Source organism: Chinchilla lanigera, unplaced genomic scaffold, assembly GCF_000276665.1.
Source record: "Chinchilla lanigera isolate Chin_1 unplaced genomic scaffold, ChiLan1.0 scaffold00136, whole genome shotgun sequence".
Lineage (NCBI taxonomy): Eukaryota > Metazoa > Chordata > Mammalia > Rodentia > Chinchillidae > Chinchilla > Chinchilla lanigera.
In genome coordinates this window covers 2,875,493-2,893,671 of record NW_004955537.1, presented here as the reverse complement: position 1 = coordinate 2,893,671, position 18,179 = coordinate 2,875,493, and the positions used below count along the sequence as shown (strand labels likewise).

General features: G+C 47.6%; 1 protein-coding gene across 6 annotated transcripts; it reads left to right on the top strand.

The window, feature by feature from the left end:
• Positions 1-1,292: 1,292 nt before the first annotated feature.
• LOC102022959 (chromosome unknown open reading frame, human C1orf210) lies at positions 1,293-17,496 on the top strand. Of its 6 annotated transcripts, XM_005410641.2 has the most exons (4): positions 1,293-1,423; positions 5,838-5,918; positions 16,451-16,575; positions 16,704-17,496. In XM_005410641.2, the coding sequence occupies exons 3-4, from the start codon at positions 16,539-16,541 to the stop codon at positions 17,021-17,023; spliced, it is 357 nt and encodes a 118-aa protein (XP_005410698.1). In that variant the 5' UTR covers positions 1,293-1,423; positions 5,838-5,918; positions 16,451-16,538; the 3' UTR covers positions 17,024-17,496. The 6 variants fall into 6 exon arrangements, with proteins under 6 accessions (XP_005410698.1, XP_005410701.1, XP_005410699.1 ...); XM_005410644.2 differs by lacking the exon at positions 5,838-5,918; XM_005410642.2 differs by lacking the exons at positions 1,293-1,423; positions 5,838-5,918 and adding an exon at positions 13,952-14,163.
• The last annotated feature ends 683 nt before the right edge of the window (positions 17,497-18,179 follow it).

Sequence of the window (18,179 nt, the reverse complement as noted above, 5' to 3'; positions counted from 1 at the left end):
ATCTGAGGAGGGGCGTTGACTCCTGGAGTAGCATGAAAAAGACTAGGGAAGACCTCCCCACCCTACGCATTCCCCTTCCTACGTGTGAAGCTGGGTAGAGCTTTCTCTAGACAGGCTCTGGGTAAGAGTGGGAGTGGGTGAGTGATTAATGCCTTAGACTTAGCTCATCTTGGTTCAGGATCTCTGAATCTGGGTTGAGAAAGAAGCCGGAAAATGCAGGGACCATTTATATGGTAGGATGGTAGGCAAAGTATACCTGTGTGGAACTTGCCCTTGGTTCTGGAAAATGTGGCTCAATGTCATTTTGCAAATGCATGGAGAACATGTGGGCAGAAGTTGCTCTTCTTGAAGACGATGCAGTTATTGACACAAGTGTTTCCGCTGAATGGAGAAGTTTGGGACACCGTGACACTGGCACATGCAAGACTCTAGGCCCATCTGTCCAACCTACTTTCCCCTGAGAAACAAAACCTAGCAGTAATGACCTACAGATAAGGAAAAAGCAAATGTTGCTGTTTGTATACAAGAATCCTTATTATACAACAATGTTCTATAGACGCAGAAGTACTTTTTTGTGTTGAGTTTATGTTACAAGTAATTTTAATAGCATCAGTTTACAAACAGCATATGCTAAATGAAATGTCATTGCCCAGACAAATGTTGAGTAGGTTGTGTATACATCTGCTGTTACAATAGGAACACTTAAACCGCAATATGTCTTGAAGTCTTAGTCACTGGAAAATTATAGGCCAAAATTTTTTTTTTTTTCTTTTTTTGGTACTGGGAATCGAACTCATGACATTGTGCTTTCCAGGCAGACACTGTGCCTCTGAGCTAGATCCCCAGCCCTAGGCCAAAAAAATCTTAATTCAAATATATAGTTCTATATATCTCGTAATGCTGGCCCCATGACCCAAACAAGTAAAGCTGATAATGATAGAGCTAAACTAAAGGTAATTTATATAAAAAAAAAAAAAGCAAAAATAGCTGCTTGACCAACTCAACATAAGGCTAATAATTCACTGCTACCAAAGTCACTTTCCCCAAAACAGTAGGAATTCCAGATGAGGGTATGTAGGCACAAGCAGGGATTGTGCCCAGATGCCAGGGGTCTGGGGCAGCCAGGCTTCTAGGTGGAACATGGTAGCTGAGCTTTTAGTAAAGTCCATATTCAATTTTAGTTTCCAAATGCTAAATTTTTAGTGACCTTCATTTACAAGTTGTACAATAATTAAGTGGCACATAGTTGGACCGAAAAAGAAAAGTTAATGAAATTGCATATCATTTACCCAGTCCAGCAGAGAAAAGCACTTGTGTGTTTGGAGCTGTCCAAGACTCATCCAGCCATCCTCATGCTCTGCAGTGGACTATGGAGCTGAGTAGAAGGATGTTTGCTGGATGGCGCTGACTGTTCTGAGCGGTGGTGAGAATTGTTGCGTGCTTTTCATAGCCACTTTGCAGAATCTGGGGCTGCTACGTTAGGACCAGACTAACGGAAACAGGGGGACAGGCCTACAGCTGCACGGGATTCCATTCGGGTGTGCATGCCAGATCCTGTGATACAGTCGTGAGAAGGGCAGATGTCACACACTGAGTGCATGGCCTAATAATAAGAAGAGATTGTTTCATAGCAGAAATGTGAAGAGTGAAGATTTGAGGCATTTGAGTGTTCACAGAGGTTTGTCTGGTGATCCAGGCTAGGAAGGACATGAAACTAGAAGGGAGAGGTGTAGATCTGGACTTCAAAGTACTTCCCTGGGAGAAGGATTTTTTCTCTAGGATTCAGTTATGGGAAGAGCAAGAAACACCTGCTTTAAGGCAGACGCTAGAAGAGGTGGGGAAAACACTTTAATGGAAGATCTCAGCTTCCACTGACCCAGCTGTGATCCTACCGTGCACCTAATAGCTAGCTTCTTCCACCTACCAGTTCTGGTAGGGATTCTCTAACACCTAACCTGGTCTGTATAATCCTGCTGACCACGCGCTTGAATGCTGCAACCGGGTCAAATTGTAAAAGCCCCTGGATGCTTATTCTCAACCCTTGTGCTTGTCTCTTTGTGACAATTTTTAGATGAGTACAAGACCATGGGTCAGATTCTGAGTGGCACTAGCCAAGTGGGATGGCAGACAGACGGTTGGGATGACACACAGCTGAAGACACAGTTGAGTTTCGATTTGTTTTTGGAGAGATCTAGCATTTCTGGGTTACGACACAGTCTATAGCGTGGCAGAATGAGTGGCTAGAAAGCAAAGCTCTCAGGAGACAAAGAAGTCTAGTGTTTGGAAAGGTCCTCTGTAAGGACGTGGTACTTTTCTCCCCTCTGCCATTCACAGCATATCTTCACCTAAACTCAGGCACAGAAGGAATGTTGTGAGGGGACTCTACTAGGCATTTCCAACACGAGCCTTTCTGACTGGTGCACACTGTGACAACAGCACATCGACATTCATTGACCGTCTCGAGATGGAATGCTGTCTTCCCTACAGAGCAATTTCCAACTATCTTGGGACTGCAAGGGAAAAGACAGATCTCCTCTAAAATGATGGGTGTGTTAGGGTGATGGTCATGCCTTTTTTGTCAGGCATGACCAGTGTACGTGCTGCTGGACTTCTGACCACTCGGAAGGTCCCAGACTGTGGGAGAGCTGTGTGCTTGCTTATTTGGGGCTGGCACTGTTTTTCTATGTGTTGATCACCCTCTCCCTCATACACTCCCAGCCTTGCCACCTTCCATGTGACTTCTACCACTGTCCTTCCTCAGTGACTGGAGGCTGGGGAGAGGGTGGAGCAAACAGGGACCAGCCAGTTGGGCTGGGAGTGAGCAGGAGGCGGAGTGGGGGAGGGATGAGAGATGGCGGTAGTCCTGGGGAAAATATCCGTTTCCCTTATCCCAGGTTCAAATCAAACGATGTTTCACTCTGATGCTTGTGTAGAAGTCAGGACGAGGCTGATGGTGCCTAACCCAGCTTGATTAGCTTTTGGACAATGGGACAATGAGAGTTAAGCAATGGCTGCTACTGCCCCGGGCCGCCACCCACAGTCTCCTATTCATCTTGCTCTCCTGAGCTAGAAGGGACAATGCTTTTCTAAAAAATTAAATGACTTTATTTTCAGATTTCCTGAATAATTAAAAAGATAACACAGGGAATTCCCATACACCTAGCACCTAGGTTCCCCGATAGTTAACATGTTACATTAATGTGGTATATTTACTATAATTAATGAAACAATATTTAGACATCATTATCAACTTTGCTTAGATTTCCTCAGTTTCTCTCCATATCTGTTTTCTGTTCCAGGATTCCATCTGTGGTACTACATTATATATAGTTGTCACGTCTCAGCTCCTCTCGGCTGTGAATTTCTCAGGATTTTCTTGCTTTGATGACCTTAACAATTTTAAGGAGTCTTTGTCAATTTTTTCCCTGATATTAGGAATTGAACTCAGGTCCTTTGCTCTGAGCTACAGTCCCAGAATATTTGATTTGATTTGATTTTTATTTTACTTTCAAGATGAGGTCTCGCCAAGTTGCTCAGTTGCCCAGGCAGAGCTAGTACTTGCGATTCTCCTGCTTCAGTCTCCCAGAGTGCTGAGATTATAGGCATGTGCCACCATCCTTGGCTTTGTGAAATATTTTGTAGGATGTTTTTCTGCAGGAAGTTTCCTGATATTTTTGTGATGATTGTACCTGGGCTATAAGTTTTTGGGAGGAAGATCACAGAAGTAATGTTACATTTTCATCACATCGTATCAAAGGCATGTCATATCAACACAACCTATCACTGACTTTGACCTTCATCCCCTGGCTGAGGTGGTATTTGTCAGGGTTCTCCACTGTAAAGTTATTATTTTCCCCCCTCTTTCCAAACTGTACTTTTGGTAGGAGTCTCTATACACAGCTCATACCTAAGGAATGGGAATTTATACCCCTTTTCCTTGAAGGTGGAATATCTATGTAAATTGCTCAGAATTCTTCTGAAAATCAGATTTATCTGTTTTCGCCCACTTCTGTATTTATTACCACTATGGACTCGTGGACATTCATTTTACACTTTGGATTGTAATCCAACAGTACTAAACCAGGCATGGTGGCACATGCCTGTAGTCCCAGCACTCGTGAGGCTGGGGCAGGAGGATCACTTTGAGTTGAGGCCAGTCTGGGCTACATAGTGAGTTCAAGGTCAATCTGAACTACATAGTGAGATTCTATCTCAAAAACAAAACAAAACAAAACAAAACACAAAAACCCAACGGTACCTTAACAGCACTTTTTTTTTTTTTTTGAGACAGGGTCTTGCTCTGTAGCCCAGTAGTCTTGCTGTGTAGCCCAGGCTGGCCTCAGACTTGCACTGGCCCTCCTGCCTCAGCCTCCTGAGTGCATGGATTACAGGTGTCCTCCACCATACCTAACTGTATTTACGTTTCTATAAACTTTTCATACTCTTAATTTTTCATCTTTTTCATAATCTTTGTACATTCATTTATTGGATTTTATGTAGCTTTGATGTTTTTGTGGGTACACATTTGTAGTATATAAAGATTATATTCATTGTGGGAGCTGGTGCATGTGCACGTCATTTAATTCCTCTTTTCTTGCCTTCCCTTCCCTCCCTCTCCTGGCATCTCTTGGGCCCCTTTAGATAGATGGATGATAGATGATAGATAGCACCAAAAATTATATACATCAGGAAAAGAAAAACTGGTATAAATATTTTAGTAGTAAATTTATTAAGACATCATGAGATTAATACAAGTTACCTTTGGCCTCTACAATGACAAGAGGTGCTCAAAGTGGAGGCCATTGGCTTCCAAGCATCTATTAGCCCAGCAAACTGCTGAAGTGTGTATACATTCTTTTTGCCTTTCTCTCTCTTCTTGTGGAAACAGTGCAACTGGGATCTATTTGGATGAGATTGTTATGGAAATTATGCACAAAAAAATGCTGATGAAATTTTGGTCTGGATTAAGAGGCTATGGGAGAAGAAAATGGCTCTCTCAAAGTTGCCCTCCCACATGGGTCTTGAGAGGTTTGGGGGAGTAGCTCAGCGGTAGAGTGTCTACTTAACATGTAGTGAGGCCCTGAGCTTGACCCCTAGCATCGCCAAAACAAAACAAAGTTGACATCATGGTCATTTGAATTAGTGTCAAATTGGTCCTCTTCTAAATAAGGGAGATTCCCCCACAGAAAACCTGCCAGCCTGGGGTGGATTACATGTACCCATGCAATTATTTTTCAAAATAAACACAATGAGAGCCCTAAATCTTTGGATTTAGGTGAAGTGATTATGCATAAACTATTTAATGTCAGTATGTAAAGCTGAATGCTGCTTTGTTCTGCTCAGTGTTTTTAAAGGAAACAAGTAGCTCCAATATGCCTTTTTTCCCTCCCAGATTACATTCCTATATTCTCTGAAAGTACGTCCTTGTGTCTTGGATCCTAAAATATTTTGAAAAGCATTTGAGATATTTCTTTGTTATGTGAAACCCCAAATGTTTGTGACTTTTATACGTTCCATCAGTGCCTTAACTCTATGTTTGTAGCAACTGCTTTTTGAAGAACCAAGTATATGTTGCCCAAACATGAAATTTACTTTCAGTTAAAATAAACAACACATTAACCCAATTCCTCAGTTCTGTCTTTGCCTGAAATCAACATTAGCAATAGTTCACTTTTCATGTTTATCAGCAAAGAAAGGAAAAAAAAACCTTTTTTTTTGAAAGAGTAATTTTTAAAAGCATTTTCTTAAATTGGTAGTAACAATGGTACTTTCAATTAACTTCGGCAGCAACCGAAGACATATTGTCAATATGAAAACAGTTTTTGCTGTTTTTCCAGGAAATGACTCCACAGTGAGAGGAAGTTTGTCAGCGAATGCTTTTGGAACAGCAAGCTGAGGCTGTGTCCTGAAATTAGCAAGTGAGTGTGTGTATGTGTTTTCCCTTGGGCTGAGAAGATGAGCCAGGTGTTTGTGACAAGCTGTGATGAGGACAGTAGATTACTTGGAACCCATTGTGCTCTTTTCCTTGTTGGAAAAAGAAAGCTTCTAAAAACAAGCCTTTATTTAAAGGAAGCCCCAGTTAATTCAACAAGGCTTTGAATGAAGTCTCTTTTGTACAAACTGCTTGACAAAGGCCATTTGGCTCCCAGGAGTCTTGTGAGGCCACAAGCTGACATCAGCACCCCACTCAGTTTTGAATAGTTTGAAGCTCAGACTTACTTAAAGCCTGACCAACTTCTATTGACTTTGGTCGGAATGAAATTTACCCAGTAATCCAAACAGAGTCTTGCCAGGTGTGGTGGCACACGACTGTAATTCCAATGCTCAGAAGGCTGAGGCAGGAGGATTGCTACAAGTTTGAGGCCAGCCTGGGCTGCATTGTGAGTTCAAGGCCAGCCTGAACTACATAGCAAGATCCTGGTCTTCTGTCTCAAACAAAACAAAACAAAAAAACCCAAGCAGAACAATAACCCCCCAAAATAGAATAAAAAAATAACAAACAAAAACATACCAGAGTATTATGCTACTACAGCACAAATCTCAGTTACAATGGTTAACAGTTACTGAACACTTACAGGTGCCTCAAAAAGATGATAGCTGAATTTCACAGACTCTCAGCTTTTTGAGATGGGCTTCGTTATTATTATGCCCATTTTGCAGATGAGGAAGCTGATGGATGCTGCCTTAGGTTAGGTGATGGTGCTCAGCTTTGACCCCAGACAGTTTGATCCCTAGCTAGAGAGCTTAATTATGCACTGCCTGTTAGACCGTATTATCTAGATAGGAAGCAGATGAAAAGTTTGTGCTGGCACACACAAGAAGGCTGCTACCTCCCATGCAAGTAACCCCCCAAAACAAGTTAAGAGAAGCAGTCCTTAGGTACTCAGGAAGCACTAGAGATTTGATCCTGGAAGAAACAATGAGTCTGGCTCTGTGTTGTTATGATGGGACGGAGCCCTTTGAAGGGCAAAGGGCAGACCAAGACAGACTGGCAGGCCCGAGCTGTAGAGGCATCTTGCCTTTAAGTTGCACTAGGCCACTCGGGAATTCTGGAACCAACAGCAGGTGCAGTAGCACACATGGCACAAATGACTCATTGTCCTTTCTCGCAAACAACAGCAAGCCTATTTAGCATACAAAGCACATTTTATGGGGGAACACTGTCTCCATCGCTCCAGCCACACCTTCCTTGAAGGATCTGCACATGAGCATTGCTTTCTGGTGCTTTAACTTACTTTAGGTGTTAGAGGACCGGTGAAAGTAACAAAAAATCCATTAGTGCTTCTGACCGCTACATTAGCACTTCTTGCCACTGCGGCAAGGGGATGATAAAGAAAAGCGTGAAGCTACCGCTTCCATTTTGTTAAGCCCTTTTCACCAAAGGCACGGAGGGACCTTGCCTCATGGTCCTGAATGTTGGATCTGATGTGGCAACACTAGGAGGTGACTTTACTGGAGTTTCAGGGTGGTGTGGCCGAAGAGATAAGAGGCCTGGTAAGCTTATGCTCAGGATTCCGTGAAATATCAGAGCCCTGTAGTGGCCTGTGGGCCTTGAGAAATCAAGAGAACCCTACAAGCCATGCGATGACCATCTCCACTGGCAACAAAAGGGTTAAAACTCTCAACAAAAGAATTCCATTAGAGACATCCTGCGCTGGGGAGGTCATAAGATAGCAACAAACCTTTCGACAGAAGGCCCATTCATTTCTCTTAATGAGTCCTGACCCATCTTCTCTAAAAAGACATGTATATACCTCATCAGCACCTTCTTATCTAAAGCTAAAGGCCTTCTGTGAGCCTTTAGCTTTTCCTTTAGCTTTAGATAAGACAGAAATGGTCTTGTCAAAACCACAATTGTAAACAACACAATTTCAAGCACAATATAGGTACTGCAAGGTGCTAAATGATGTAGGAAAAGACATTATTTTAATCTCACTTGTTATTGAGACTCTTTCCAGATGCTCAAACCCTTATAAAAGTCCCAATCTCTACTCTGACTTCCAGATTCCTCTCTTGGAAACTTGCCCATGGCCGCATGCTCCCTCCTCCCCCATATCCTGATCTAAATCAACTCTTGTCTTTCTACATTCTTTGTCTACTGGTAAAATGATTTCTACTGCTTATGTTATTGGCTCTCTGTCACCAGGCCCTTCACCATCTTGCATGGCACTGTGGTAGTGAACACTGCCCCTGACTTCAGGTCTCCTGGGAGGCTCCCCTGAGGAAAACTCCTTTGAATTTCCCTCAGGGATTCTTAGATGACTAAATTGGAGGACTCACTTTCACCAGACTTCAAGCCCAGTCCCCAGTGGGACTTAAAGGATGCTCTGAACACAGGAAAACAAAACAAAACAAAACAAATGTCCAGGAGGTTAGTGATGGGGAAAGTGAAGGTTGAAAGAAGGAGAAAGAGCTCTATGAGCTCCAAAGGATGCTTCTAAGTCCCAAAGAGGCGCTGACTCCATTCTGGGAGTCTGCAAGTGACTGGAAGCATGGGAAATGGGTACCTCCCTCTAGAGGCTTGCAAGGAAGTGGCATCTATTTATAATAGAACAGATGTTCCCACACACAGAGTGGATCCCTAGCACCAGTTCAGAACTTAACCTGGGAGCAACCCCCCTGGAATTCTAACTATGCATTCATTCAACAAGTTTTTTAGTGCCAGCCCTTGGAACATATTCCTGATTGAGCATCCACATGCACTACCCTGCTCTCACCAGCTTCTCAGAAAGGCTCTGTAACTACCCCGAGAGGAAGACCTTCACTTAGAAGCCCTGCTTGCTGCAGGGAGGGGCTGCCTCCGATGAACAAGGAGTGGTGGGGTGGGGTGTAGGTCTTCTCATGCTTTTGCTTGTTCAGCATCCATTCCCTGCCTGGGTAGCAGGGCCCCAGCTTCCTTTAGGAAATATAATCACATTTTTGAAAAGAAGTGATTGCTATCTGTCACTCCAAGTGACACGAGGAACCGAACACCTTGAAGAGATATTGTACTCAGTGGTGTGGAAAAACACAGCTGTAGGTAGGTAACTGTAGGTAATTGAAAAGGCGCTGGACTTAGACTTGGAAGCCAGGGTTGAACTGTAGCTTTGTTATTTATTAATAGAGCTTTTAGAATGTTTTCCTTAGACCTCTAATTCAGAAGTCTAACCACATCCTGCAGACAAGAGGAGCACCTCTAGGACCACGCCACTCCTAGGACTTTTCCTTATCGAGAACTACTGCATCCACTGAGTAACCTCGATTCCACATGTCACCATCTGTCCACCACTTCCTATCTTTCCACTTACTTTCTCCAGCACACCAGCAATTTCTCCAGCACACCAGCACTCCAGCACACCAGCAGCCTAAAATCCCCGGATCTTTTCTGTGTTCCCCACCCACTCCATGCCCACTTTCCTCCTTACTCTGAGTGGATCCCATGGTGTATCATCATGACTGCTCCTTTGCCTAAAGCTTGGCTCCCTTGGCCCTCCTTCATTTATCATATTTGCCTGGCAAATCCTCAATCCTGGTTAAACCCTCTCTCCATTTCCTCCCCAACTGCACCACAGTGGCTGGAAAACAAAAGCACTCAGTCACTCTGGATGGCCGTGTCTTTTCCTCCCCAAGGGAGGGCTGGATTCTGTCCTGCAAGCCTGTGACACCACGGGGCTCTCCTTTCTGCCTGGGTCTGGGTGATACAGTCACACCTTCTTTTGCCTCCAAGCTCTGCACCCCCTTTTCATTTTTCACTCTCCTCTGATGATAGTGCTTCCTATTGGTCTGGAAAAACAGAAACCATCAGAAGGAAACGTCCTCAGGCTCCCCCCACAGACATAATATATTTGGCTTGTGTAGACCATCTTTCTCCTGTGACTCAGAGGGACTCTGCTGCTCCTGTCCAAGGCCAGCCCTGCGCACCTGACCCCCACCCCCCATGCTTCCTCACGGACTTCACCTTTGCATCCTTTCTTCCTTCTGCATCCTTAAGTTCCTGTCTCTCCTGGATTATTCTGACCAGCTGGTCTAACAGCTCTTAGCCTTCAAAAAAAAAGGTCCTACCTCAACCTTCCACCCTTTTCCAGTGCTATCCACTGCTCTGCTCCTTCGATAGCACTTACCTGGAGGCAGGTCTCCACTTCCTCTGCCTGCATACTCATGCACTCTTTCAGTCAGGTATTTGTCCCCCGAACACCAGAGAAACTGCTCTCGTCAGGATTACCACTGACTTTCGTTTCGGCATTCTCCAAGATTGGCTGTTAGTCCATATCTTATTTGACTTGCCTACGGCACTCCCGATAGCTAGCCCAGTCCTTGCCCTTCACATGCTTTCTTCTCTGTCCAGGCACCACTCTCATACCTTTGCCTTTTACCACACTGGCCACTCCCCTTCCTCCTTTCCTGCTTCTCCTCACCCTGACCTCTACTCCCGGCATATTCCAGAGCTCCTCTCTCTTTTATCTCTTTTATCCTTGGGGATCTTATCCACATGCCTGTCTACATTTTGTTCGTTCTCAATGTGTGTTTGAGAACCTGTCGCATCCAGGCATCGCATTTCTCTGCTTAGTGTGCTACTCGCATGTCTCCCAGGCATCCAGTGTGTCCAAAACTGACGTCCTTATTTCCCTTCCCATCCTGTCTCTCTGAAGTCTTCTCATGGTAGTAAATGCCAGGCTCAATCTTCCAGTTGCTCATGCCAAATTTCTTTCTTTCTTTTTCTGGAAACCTACACCCACTTGGCACATCTTGTTGGCTTCACCTTCAACATGTATTTCTTCTTTTTTTTTTTTGTAATGGGAACTGAACTCATGACCTCTCGCTAGCCAGGCAGGCTCTGTGCCACTGAGCTATATCCCAAGTCCCTCAACATGTGTTTGTAAACTGAGCATTTCTCTCCACCTTCACTTGACTTCCCTGAGGCTTCATCTCCTCTTCTCTGGATACTGCAGCAGTCTCCTAACTGGCTTGCCTATGTCTTCTGGTCAAACCAGCAATGGATGAGGTCTCACAGGAGCAGGGAACTGACACATCCCTGACTGTCTTGGTTACTTTCCCTTTCTGAGACTCGAGACCTACACCCACAACTGTAAGAAGAAAAGGTTTATAGGCTCACAGTTTGTAGGGGTTTCAGTCCATAGTCAGCTGGGTCTAAGGCACGGTGGCATGGCAGCGGAACATGGCAGAGGAGAACCAGCTCATGGTGTGACAGCAGGAAGCAGAGAGAGACTGGGGGGAGAATGAGATAGACCCTTCCAGGCCACACCCCCAATGACCCACCTCCTCCAACCAGGCTTCACCTCCCAGCATCTCATTTAACTATAAAGCCCTCAGTGTGCTAATCCATTGGTGAGCATCACACCCCATGACCCAATCACCTCCCAAAATTAACTTGCACAGAGCCCATCAGATGGTTGCCAGAGCTGCCATGGAAGGTTGGATAGGTTGTTCACTGCATCAGAGCTCCAGGGTGAAGAGCCAGAGGGTGTCGATACCCAGCCTATTTTCTGCTCTCCATACCATTGAGGGCATCCAGCAGGGTGCCTTGGGCTGTGTGCGCTGTATGGGTTGGCTATGGCTCTGTTGTGGGCATTCAGTGCATATTCTTTGAATAAAGGACTGACTAATGGGCATGTGGACCTTGTTTATTTTCTTCTCTGGGACATCATGCTAATTACCTTCTCACAGCCTTGTTTTCTTCATCTGTTAAGGATAAAATTAACATCTACCTCACGGTGGTTATGAGGCTCAAATGAAATAGTTCATTAAAAAGCTGGCACAAATATAATTACATTTATATGAAATACCCAGAGCAGCCAAATCCATGGAGACTGAAAGCTGCTCAGGGCTGCTGGAGGCTGGAGTGGGTGAGAGGGGCTGCTCACTGGCTAAGGGGTTCTCTTTGAGAGTGAGGAAAGTGCTTTAGAGCTAGAGTAATGGTCTCACACTGTTACAGCCATTTAGTGGTATGCTAAATGCTTCTAAATTACATGCTTGAGAATGGCTAAGAGGGTGAATTTTATGTTGTGAGTTAGGTCATGTTATGTGAATACCTTCATTAATAAAACCCACGGCATTCGACGTTTCCAGTTGAATCTTATGATTTCCTTGTTTCTAAAGTACAGTATGCCTATGTTTCTAAAGTACCTATGCCTTCCTTGGAGCCTCCTTACCCTATCTAGAATGATCTCACTGCCAGGGATATACTCAGTGGCATAAGGGCCTGCCTGGCAAGTGCAAGGGCCTGAGTTCAATTCCCAGTATTAAAAAAAAAAAAAAAAAAAAAAAAAAAAATTGAATGATCTCACTTTCCTCACATTCATTACTTAGAAGTAGTATATATTGCTGCTATTTATGACAAGATATGAAAACAAGACAGACAAAGAGCCTACACTCAGAGTTCCCAGGTTTGTGAGAGAAACTACAAAGGAAATCACAGTACTGTGTGGCCAGGGCCAGGGAGGATAAGGGCTGAGGTCAGCCTGCAAGGACATGGAGGAGAGACGGGCGCATCACTCACACTCGGGGCGGCGGGGAGAGGCCCCTGAGCTGGGGCCTGGAGATGTGTGGGAAGGCACTGGGGGTGCAGGTTGGGGGAAGTAGGGGTCCTAGGCAAAGGGGAACAGAGCAAGCAAAGCCTGGAAGCACAGGACACTCTAGGACTAGGAAACAGCTGGAGCTATCGTGAGGCTGGAGTGTAGTGGAGAGGTGTGGAAGGCAGGGGGCTGGATGAGGGGGAGAGGTAGGAAGGGGCTGTTGGTGGTGAGTTAGGACTCCACCCTGCGACTTTCCAAGCTCTGCAGGAACAAGCCTTCACTCCAGGATTTGGCCCTGTTAAACAGAGTTCAGGGGGTTGAGAGATCTCCAAAAGAGAAGGTTTAATCGAGCCTTTACAGACACCGTGCTATCCAAAAAGGATTTGTCTTGGGACAAGCTGCTGTAGCAACTTACACCCCCGCCTCCGGGCCCCGGCTAGGACGGGTAGCAGCTGGATAAATGTAGAACACCAGAGTACTTACTTTACAACGACAGTTTAGGGAAGGCAGGCCCAGATTACGTGCACTGCACCTGCATTGGCTAGAGATAAGAAGGGAGGAAGTCTGCACTGCCAAGCAAGCATTGCCTCTGGACTACTTGGGGCTACAAGCGAGATGCTGTGGTGCTCACAGTTTTAATAACACATTTAAGAAGGTAAAGAAAGACTTCTGCTCTGCTGGGCCTGTAGCTTGTTACTGATAAACCTTCCCGAACTCTCTTCCCTTCCATTGCCTTTGTAAGTAAATTGAGGACGTCTCAGAGTTTTTCCCTTACCACCCCTTTGCAACCTGTCTCTGCAGCTTTGCTCCAGCTGTGCCCTGTGGCTGGGTCCTGGTGACCGTGGCTTAACCCAGGCGGTCTTTCCTCCCCCAGATTAAATTTACTAAGAGGCTGCCCCGCCTCAGACACTGGGCTGGTTCCTGGAAGCCCAGAGGCTGCAGTAAGAGCTCCCAGGTGAATGGGGGAGGCAGTCCAGGGAGAAATCAGTACAAGATATGGAGAAACGCTGCCTTACAAAAGGTTCTGCAGCAGGCGGGGGATGTAGCTCAGAGGCGCAGTGCCTGCCTGACAAGAGCGAGGCCCTGAGTTCAATTCCTGGTACCAAAAAAGAAAATAGAAGGCAAGATGCCTTCTGAACTGGTTCCTGAAGGACATGGCAGCAGCAGGCCAAGGAAGAGGAGGAAGGCCAAAGGGAATCAGAGAGCAGGGCGGGTGGTGTGGGGGGTTCGGAGCCTGGCTGGTGGGGTCCTAGGTGCTTTGAGATCCAGAGGAAGGATTCTATCTGGACAATCAGGCTCACGCACATGTTTGCAGGGGATTTTGGCGCGCCCTCGGTCCCTCTGGCTTTTCCTGAGAAGAATGCCCTTCCCCCCTTCCCCCAGGACCTGCTTCACTGCTTCACGGGCACGCAGGTCTCCAAGGTTTAACTCTGGACTTTGCACCGTCACCGGAAATTCACTTGTTTATCAGGGCCTCCAGCCTGAGCAGCTGCCCGCTGAGGTCTGCCCCTTCTAGGGCCCTCTGGACCAGCTGTGCCGGCCGCCCTTTTGGGGGGTGGTGTGGAGGGGGCCGGAGTAGCTGCCCTGGCGAGACAACTGCTGCCCGGCCCTGCCCTCCCCGCCGCTTCCGCCCCGCCCTCGGCCTCGCCAGGTGAGTCCTGCGCGGGCCTGGCCCGCCCACCTGTTCAGGTTCTGCAGACCCAGCCGGAAGCCACCTCCACCGACTGTGCACAGTTCCTGAAGGTGGGAGCAAAGGGGGAAGACATTTGGGGCGTGGTAGAGGGCACCCCGGCTGCCCCGGGTCCCCAGGAGCTTCTGGGAGCCACAAAGAAACTCCAGATCTGCGTGGGGCTGTGTTTGTGTGACCCCAAGGGCTGCATGTGTGTTGGGGGGCAGGCCAGTGTGGGCTGTGAGTTCAGAGGCTTTTCCGAGACGTGTGTATGTGCCCTTCGGAGGCTGTGTGTGTGTGTGTGTGTGTGTGTGTGTGTGTGTGTGTGTCCGTCCTTGGGAAGAATCAGAGACTGGGCAGGGAGGAAGGCTAGGAGTAAAATCTTAGCAAAGTCGAAGTGAATTCAGTTCAATTCAAGGTGACAAAGTCCCATTTTTCAAGGACTTAGTGCCCAGGCAGAAGTCCACGGCAGGCCATTCAGGAATGCCTGCGAATGAATGAAAAGACCGTTGCCTCTCCTGTCTGCACCCTTCCCCCGCAGATCCGCCCTCGCTTTCCTTCCCTGTGTTCAGCTGCTCTGCCTCCCCCTCCCCCTAGACCGCCAGTCAGCCCAGCCCTCGACCTCAGGGAGCTGCCTTTCTGGTAATGGCTTGTTCTAACCGGTGGCTGTGCAGGACAGGGCAGGGGTCACCCAAGGAGACCCTAGGATGGTCTCATTTGGTCCCAAGGGATGGAGACTCAGAGCTGAGAGTTTGGTTGGAGCCAGAGCGCAGGTGAGTCCGGAGGGTGTGTGTTGCGGGAGGGGGCTCTGCACAGGAGGAAGTTGGGCCTGAGGGCCTCCTGTGGGATTTCCAGGCCTGGATGGAGGAGCTAGGAATTCACAGACACCCAAGGGTGGCATGGGGAGCTTTTTTCTTGGAGTACTGTACTGGGAATTGAACCCAGGCCCTTTGCACTGAGCTACATCCCAGCCCTTTTCATTTACAGACGAGGTCTTGTGAAGTCACTTGATTGCCCAGGCTTCCTGTCTCAGCCTCTTAGAGTGTTGGAATTATAGGCAGGCACCATCAATCCCAACTTCTGGAAGGATTTTAAAATAGGTGATAGGCTCCCCATTGGCGCTGGGAGTTGACTAAGGTCAGGAGAGATCAGCGTGGGGTGCCAGATGAAGGTGGTAGACACAGTCGTTGCAGAGGAGGGTGCATCATTTGAGGTGCTGAAGGGAAGAACCGGTGGGGCCTGGTGGCAGGCTGGATGCGAGGAATGAGGGATCACTCAGAACCTGTCAGAAATGACAGAGCACTTCCTACGCTGGCTGCTTCTCTAGGTAGCTCCTAGCCTGGCGGTTTGCCCTGGCACTCCTCTGGGCCAGCGGCTTCCCCTGTGGATCGTGCCCAGCCCTAGCTGTCCCTCCTCCAGTTATCCCAGACTTTGGCGCTCTTCCTGTGGTCATGCCCAGGTTCGGGTGTGCCTTTCCACGGCCTCTGACTCAGGGGCTTCTCTTCCAGGTGCCCAGCCCTAGGTGATTCTCATCTGGGCCATTTCCTCATTCAGGTGGGCCTGGTTGGGGTAGTCTCAGGTGTCTGCTTCCAGGGAAGAGGCGGGCAGAGTGTGGCCCTCTTGTGGGGAGAGGTGAGTGGAGAGGAGTTTGCTGAAAGGGCTGGTGGTTGAGGTGTGGCAGTGGCTCCCAGCTCCAGAGCAGAGGGGCGGAGCTGCCTTGGCTGTTTGGGGCCCCTCCTCTGGAGGTGGGAGAGGCGGGAAATTTGCATCCTCCTCCTGTGTGTTCTGCCCTGTGGCTGGGTAGCTCCAAACAACTGCTGTGGTCCAACCTTTGGGAACTAGGATCTTCCTGTGGCCTTATTCCCTGTCCGCATACCCCACTGCCCAGCAATGTAGCTGACTGGATTCTAGTGTCAGACGGAGTCCCGGCTTCAAATCCTGAGGCCTTGCTGGTGTCCGTTCACCTTTCTGAGCCTCGGCACCCTCATCTGTGAGGTAGGGAAAACGTTTCTGCCCACATGGTGGGGTTTTGTGAGCCTGGTGACTGAGTCATAAGGAGTGGTCATGAAGTTCTAAAATTGATTTATGTTTTAGCACCTTCTGGAGTGGAATCCTGCAACTGTCCCTTTCAAATAAATGCACACCTCAGCTTGTTGCCCTTCCATGGACAAGTGCCCCAGCTTTGGTGCAGCGCCCTAACACGGATGTATGTGTGAACTGGAACATTTACCCTCTTCCTGTCCCTGACACCCATACTTCTATTTTCCAGGACTTGTGCCCTGGCTCTACCTGGCCTCTGGGGGGTCTTCCTGGAGCCAGGACCTTTTTCTGGCAGACGTTGAGGTGGAGGCTCACTGATGTCCTCAGGCTCCTTTATGACTGCGGCAAGCCAGAGTGAGTGAAGGGGGTGGATGGCTGAGGAGGGGGTGGGCGCCCCTCAGCTGCTAGGATTGGGGGGATTGCCATGCCCACAGTCTTTTCAGTTCCCCCAGGAAAGTGTGATGCTGTCCCTTTCTCTGCAGCCCATATGGGGCCCTCGGAGCTCCCCACAGCATCAGCCATGGCCCCTGGCCCTAGCACTGCAGGCCGGGCATGGCCTGTGCTGGTAGGGGTTGTGCTGGGGGCTGTGGTCCTCTCTGTCATCATTGCACTTGCTGCCAAATGCCACCTCTGCCGCCAGTACCGTGCCAGCTTCCAGCACCACCAGCTGTCCCGGACGGGGAGTGTGAACCACCCAGAGATGGGGGAAGAGGATGATGATGGCTTCATCGAGGACAATTACATTCAGCCTGGGGCTGGCGAACCGGAGACAGAGGGGAGCAGGGACCACTTCCCTCTCTGAGCCCTAATCTTTGGACACTCACCCTTCCCTCCATGCCCGACAGTGTAAGGACAGAGGGTGTTATGCTTGAGCCTCAAACCTCAGGGACAAAGGTGGCTAGGGCTTAAAGGCTGACCTTTAGGTAGAACAATCCTCCATCCCTGGCACTAGCTACCGGAAGTAAGAACGACTCTTTCTCGTTTTGTTTTTTTGGCCTTAACTTGCTGTTTGTTGTTTTCCCTCCCTCACCGTGCAGTTTGTACTCACCTTGTTCCCCTTCCTGGGCTGCCTTGCCCTTCACTCAACCCCCTCTGCCAGGGATGAAAACTGCCCACAGCCCCCACGGCCTGCTCACCTGCTGGTCTTTTATGTGAGCCTGGATATCAGGTAGAAATCAGTGCCATGTTTGTTAAAATTATTTCTTATCAATCAAGTCCATGATCTGTTTATAGTTTGTTTTTCACAGGAATTAATAAATCTATTTTCATTTTGAATAGACAGTCATCATTCATTTCTATTTTTCCTAACCTGGAATGTAGTGCTCATAGCGGAAGACACCACCCAGACTTCCCTCTCCCAGGTACCTCCAAACTTCTCCCTCAGTCACACCCTGAGCTTCTCCAAATTGTCCAGACCCTTTTTATTTTAATCATACAACAATTGGCACCTGCCATTACCATGCCAGTCCCTGCAGCTAGACTGTGAGATCTCTGAGATGGCAGGCCAAATCTTACTCTGCGTTCTCAGGTCCTTGCACAAGGTGGATGTAAGGTGTATATATGTAGTTAGCCCTCCACATCCATGGGCTCTGCACCCTTGAATTTGGCCAACCAGCGGTCAAAAATACTTAGAAAAAATTCCAGGGAGATCCAAAAAGTAAAACTCGAATTTCCCATACACCAAGTACTATACTGAATCCACGTGAATGAAAGGATGTGTAGGCATGCACTAGGCACTATAAGTAATGTAGACTTGATTTAAAGTATACAGGAGAATGTGAACAGTTTATATGCAAACACTACAACATTTTACATAAGGAACTTGAGTACCTGTGAGTTTTGGTATCTGAGGGCTCCTGGAACCAATCCCTCGCGACATAGAATTCTGAAGGGTAGTTGTGTTTGTTGAATGACTGTGGGCAGAGAGTGAATGGATGAAGGGCAAGGCAAGGACGCGG